We start from the raw sequence: 6,379 nt of genomic DNA on the forward strand, positions 1-6,379 counted from the left end.
TAAAGAATGTAGTATAAAAGGTTTTTATATTCTTCAAAATGTTGAATACATTATTGTTTTATGTTATAAAATTTGTTGTTTTACATTATAAGAATAGTTCTTATTGTTATATTATATATTCTTAATTACACGTGTATTCTTTAAGAATATTTTCTTTTGGTGCAAATTGTTATTATTCAGAATAGATGCATTCATATTATTTAATAATGTATAATTTTCACAAGAATCTCTTAAAGGAAGTCGTATTCTTTAAGAATGAATTCCTTATCCAAAAATCATGAAAAAAAATCTGAAAAAACAAAAGTTCTTAAAATTTAATTATTTACAAAATGAGCATAATCACGGAAATTTGAAAAAAAAATATATTTTCTATCTTTTTATAAAAAACCCCCAAAAAAATTATCCAAAAATCATGAAAATTTAAGCGATACTTCTACTCATTATACTAGTGATTTTATATAAAGAAATTTTCAAAAATAAGTTTTTGAAGTGTTTATTTTTAATTTTAAGAAATATTAGTTTTTTTAAAAAAAATGTTGAACATAATATGATCCAAAATGTGATGATCCAATATTTATGATTCAAAAGAAACTTTTGACTCAACTTCTTTATGATATTAAATTGTTATGATCTAAAAATATTTAGATTCAAATATTTTATAATTCTTAGTTATATATTTTATGATTCAAAATTTTTTAAAAAAAATTCTAACATATATAATGACCTACAACTTTTTTTGAACAAAAACTTCAATTAATTAAATATATCATTGATCGAAAATCATATGATTCGAAAATGATATGATCCAAAATAATTTGATTCAAAATATTTTGATCCAAAAATAATATGATACAAAAATAGTATGAAGGGAAAATATTATTATCCTTAGTACTTTTATTATTTAAACTTTTATAATTGTTAAAATTTAAAAACTCGAACCGATATTTACTTTAAAAATCCAAAAAAAAAAATCAAAAAATAAGAACAAAAATAAACAAAAACATTAGAACCTTCAAGTATGTAGTAAAGAATTTTAAAAAATTAAAAAAATGAAAAAAAGTGGAAAAAGAAAAAAGTTTAAAATTTTTTAGAAAAAAATCGAAAAAAAACATAAGAAAAAAAAATAAAAACCTAAAAACTGAGCAGATATATGTTTAAAAAAAATTTGAAACTTTTTTTGAAAAACAAAAATAAATAGAAAAAAACTACTTAAACGACGTTCAATTGACATTCGTCGCATGTGATTAAAGTTCTTGAGTCCGTATTAATTACCAAGGACGTGGGTCGCGCGTGAATGCGCAACGCCCAAATATTGGGTTTGACGTTTGTGGCCTTGACGAAATACGTAGTGAAGAATTGTTATCGTAGTTCTCATGATTTTTTGAGTCCTCAAAAGTATATAAAAATGATGAAAAGAAAAGTATTACAAAAATTATAAAGGAAATAATGAATTTTTAGTAGATGAAATATGTGTTTATACAAGGCATGCATGAGAGTCTTAGAAAATAAAAACATAGAGAAATAAAGAAAGTTTTGGGCTATCAAGTAATTAAACTTACAATCATAAAATAAAAAATTCTGTGCCTTTTTTTGCAACCAAGTTAGGAATATTGAGGTTCTATATTTAATAAACATAATTTTATACTTACACAATTAATTATAAATATAACTAAAATGCATAAACATAATTTTATACTTACACAATTAATTATAAATATAAATAAAATGCAAAGTTGGATATATAAATGATTTTTACTTAGCTAAAAATACATTTAAAAAACACATTGTATATGACTATATGCGCATAATGGACACTTCATATGGTATTATATGATGTCATATTCAATCATGTTGTATAATTTGTTACTTGGGACACTTGGAACTCTTTAATTTTGTAAAATATTAATTTTTTTTCTTTCATTTTCTAAACTTTTTTGAAAATGCATTTTCCACCTCACTATTTTTTAAAATGTTATTTTAACCAATGAACTTTGAACTTTATAAAATATCATTTTTACTACCTTTATTTTTTAAACTTTCGTGTTTATTCCTCGTAATATATAATATGGTTTTCTTTAATAACTTTCATTTCTTAATTTAAAAAAAAACTAAATTTTTTATTTGTTTTTTCATATATGTGTCGTTTTTTATGTATATGTCGGTATAAATACGAGTTTATTTACGTCTCGCCATAAATTTTGTGTATGATTACGTGTTTTTTTAATCTAGTTTGAAGTGATGTTACACTTCTTTTTGACGAACTTTTGTTCTTACGTTTTGGTTGTGGTCATTTTTAGTCTTTGTTTTTATACCATTGTATTTTGATCTATGTAATGGTCCTATATTCTTGTGGCTTATTTAAAAACCATACAACTTAAAAAAAATAGTCTATAAACTCTTTTTAACTTTTGATAATTCATCAGATGCTCATTTTTTTTAAACTTTTAGTGTTTTAAGATGCTATGATATGCTATACTGGTTTAATCAATTTTCATGTCTAATACACATGAAAAGCACGTAACAAATCGCAGCAAAGCATGGGCTCAAATACTTAGTTATTTTAATTTAGAAAGTCTCTTGGGTTGTACTAAGACATGATGGTATATCATCTCTTTACATTTCACTTTTTTTTGCCTATTCATTTTTCTTCACTTTCCATTCACTCTTTAATTAAATTTCAAGAAATTGTCACATTTTGTTAGCCCTTATTTTTAATTTTTTTATAAAAATATTTTTTATAAGAATATTGTATTTGATTTTACAAAATTAAAAACAATACATTTTAATTTATTTTTTATATTTTTTTTGGATATATATATATATATATATATATATATATATATATATAATTAAATATTATAAAAACTTAAAAAAAAAAAACAAATCCAAGCCTTGAAAAATAAGGGAAGGAAAGAGACACCACATGAGGATAAACCGCACCCAAGATGTGTTGCTGGGTGCATTCACAAACCGTACTATGCGGTTTCCAGGATACCGTCTGGCCTAATGTTATGTTTAATTTGTAAGAACTTGAATAGTTGTGACTTGTGAGTTTCAAAATTAATAATTTAAAAGAAATGATTTATGTTAAATTTGGGTAACATATCTTATAAGATTAATAAGGATAAAGATTTGTCATATTTATTATATGTTAAAAGAAATATGCTAAACCGACTATCGGGTCTATTTTTGTCGGTGACATCTGCCTGAAAAAGGTCGTTTTTGTGCCCATGTAGTTCTGTCGGATGTCTAGGTATTATCTTGACTTGGATTAGAGTTTAAACTAGGGATGAGATTTAGAACCGGAAAACCGGAACCGTTAGAACCGGAATATATAGAATCGGTTCCGGTTCCGGGTTTAAAAATTGGCTTTATCCGGGTTCCGGGTAATCCGGGTTTGGGTCCATCGGGTCCGGGTAAACCGGGTCAAAAAACCGGAACCGGTGTTTGGAATCGGAACCACTTTTAGGACCGGAACCGGTTTTTGTGAAACGTTTAAAAGATGCATATCTCATTCGTTTCAACTCCGATTGACATGCGGTTTTTTTCCAACATGTAGTTTAGAGTTTGTACATGATTTTAGACTATACATTTTCCATATTTAGTTTTATATTCATTGACTTACAGTCCCCTAAAGTCGAGATATCAAAGCTGGAAGTTTTTAGTTTTTCAGTATTTTTGTATTCGGTGAAAGTTTTAAAACATGCATATCTAATTCGTTTGAAGTCGGATTGACATGTGGTTTTTTTCCAACTTGTAGTTTACAGTTTGTACACGAGTTTAGACTATAATTTTGTCATTTTTGGTTTAACATTCAATGATTTACAGTCCTCCGAAGTCGGGATATTAAAACTGGAAATTTTAAACTTTTCAGCTATTTGTTTTTGTACTTTGTATTATGTGAAAATGTTAACACATGCATATTTCATTCGTTTAAAGTTGGATTGACATGCAGTTTTTTCAAGAGTGTATTTTAGAGTTTGTACATGATTTTAGACTATGATTTTGTTAATTGTGGTTTCATATTCAATGAGTTACAGTCCCCAAAAGTCGGGATATCAATATGAAAATTTTCAAAGTTCAACCCACTAACTAGTAAGTAATTACCAAAAAATTCCGGTTTTTCCGGTTCTAAACCCACTTTATCCGGTTCCAACCTACCCACTTTGATGTTTCCGGGTTTTTCGGTTCTAGACCACTTTACCCGGAACCGTACCCGGAACCGAACCGGAACCGGTTCCTATATACCGGTCCGGTTTCCGGTTCTACAAAATCCCGTTAACCGGTTCCGGGTTTTCCAGGTCCGGGTCCATCCGGTCCGGGTTTGGACCCACTTTCATTCCTAGTTTAAACTATAGGCGGCGGTCTCAATGAATCTTCATCGTAGGCATCTGAATACGATCACTGTTAAAATTGAGTTTTGAGCAAAACGGTCTTACATAAAGAAACTTATTTGATCATACAAAACATATCAATTAGACCACCGAACGATCCTTTAAACTTTGTTTTAAAAGAACTGGACAATGATCATGGGATTCCCAAAATTGGAAGAAGGAAAAAAAAAAAAAAAAAAAAAACAATGGGGTCTTTTATCAATATTTTATGCAACCCAATTAAAAACCTACTCTCGCCCTAATTAACAACTTTCCACCATCGCTTTACTCGAACTCCGACCGACATCATCTCCTGATCCATCCAAAATCCACTCGAACTCACTTGGTCTACACGGCACCATAAGTGCACCCTCGTGGTTGAACCCATACTCCTCGGCTGCTCTCTCCAACAACTTTTGGAACGATGGGCGCTCAAGATGTGCTAAAGGTACCACGAATTTCTTTTCTTCATAGTCGTCTGCTGCAATCACAGCAAAATGACCTTTTTTCACAGGCACCGTTCCAAGGTTCGTGTTTCTAGGAGCCCATTTCTTGGCTTCCGAAAGTCTCTTTTGCAGCTTCTCTACCACCACTTTAAGCTTCAACATGCCATTGTTTTTGTTGGCAAGACTTTGAGTTTTTAGCTTTCCCATCTCGTATATAGTTTCTCTCTTTTTGATCAAACAGTTTGCACTATTTTCTACACTCTACCCCTTTCACCATGTGGACATCTTTATATAGACAACTTGTTCGTGTATTTGAATTAAGGTGGAAGTGTGGAACAGTTGCATGTGCATGTAAATTTAAGCCCAAAGACGAGTCATTGTTTATGTGGAGTCACATCTGTCGTTTACTATTTCTACAAATTCAATGTCAAAATTAATCCCAAAATTAGAGAATAAATATAGGCGGATTTTAGGCCATTTTCGTCAAAATAAATCATTGATTAGGATGATTAATTGGACAAGCAATAGTATCGGGGTGTTTGCGAATTCTTTTTTAAAAGAACCAAGTATTTTTTTTTTAATCTATGCGGCATACCGCGCAACTCAAAAAAATTTGGATGTATCCGTTTATTAGCTAGGTACCAAAATATATAATATAATATAATAAGGTAATAAATTTGTTTGTATATTTAAAGTTACCAAAGAAACATCCTTATAAAATGTTGATAAGTGGCTGAAATGATCACATGATTAATGCTGAAATTAATGATAAAAACTAAATAATAATAATAATAATAATAAGCCTGAATCATATAAACAAATATAAAACGAATAGACTGCAACACCCGGAATCTAGAAGGTCAATTAAGGAAGATAAAACTTCATTTATAAGTCCAACTCGTCGAGTTCAAGGGGAAGAACTCGACGAGTTGGAAATTTGTCACGCGTGTTTTTGGAGGTCCAAGACGACGAGTTAGGGAGGTCCAAGACGACGAGTTAGACGGGGTTTGGGAAACCCTAATTCCGGGATTTTGTACCCTATTAAAACACCTTAAACCTCAGGAGTTAGCCTCATTTCCAGCGTCCACTGTCCTAAACCATAATCTCGAAACCCTAAGGCACTTTTGAGTGATTGTGAACCATTTTGAAAGTGTTGTGTGTGTTTGAAGCCACTTGGAAGGAAAGAAAGCTTGGGGATACAAGAAGGAGCTACTAGATCCAGAAACTCTTCATCAATGGCTGCATCTTTGAGGTATAAAGTCGCCACCTTGACTTGTAGTTAACTAGATCATCCTTCTTGAAGTCTTAGCTTGAATTTTTGGGACTTTGGTTGAGTTGTCTAAAGAGAAGAGGTTTCCAGGGGTTGATGGAGTAGATCTGACCCCTACATGACCTCTTGAGGCTTAAAGTTGCAAACTTTATTGGCCTCTAGGTCCCATTCATGCAATATGTCCATTATGAAGCCATAAACGAGCCCTAGAGGGTGTTTCTAGTATGCATGAGCGTAAAGTCGGAAACTTTACATGATTTTCCCACTTTGGAACACCAGATCTGTATTTT

The 6,379-nt window shown here is 30.4% G+C and overlaps 1 protein-coding gene across 1 annotated transcript; it reads right to left on the reverse strand.

The window, feature by feature from the left end:
• Nucleotides 1-4,636: 4,636 nt before the first annotated feature.
• LOC145121719 (auxin-responsive protein SAUR24-like) lies at nucleotides 4,637-5,026 on the reverse strand. Its single transcript, XM_079057423.1, has one exon. The coding sequence runs from the start codon at nucleotides 5,024-5,026 to the stop codon at nucleotides 4,637-4,639; it is 390 nt and encodes a 129-aa protein (XP_078913549.1).
• Nucleotides 5,027-6,379: the final 1,353 nt, after the last annotated feature.

The sequence above is a fragment of the Lactuca virosa genome, chromosome 6 (assembly GCF_052849685.1).
Source record: "Lactuca virosa cultivar CGN04683 chromosome 6, Lactuca_virosa_CGN04683_v6, whole genome shotgun sequence".
Lineage (NCBI taxonomy): Eukaryota > Viridiplantae > Streptophyta > Magnoliopsida > Asterales > Asteraceae > Lactuca > Lactuca virosa.

Bases quoted from the DNA above. Each gene is read 5' to 3' on its own strand.
- LOC145121719 (XM_079057423.1), bottom strand. From the start codon at position 5,026: ATGGGAAAGCTAAAAACTCAAAGTCTTGCCAACAAAAACAATGGCATG.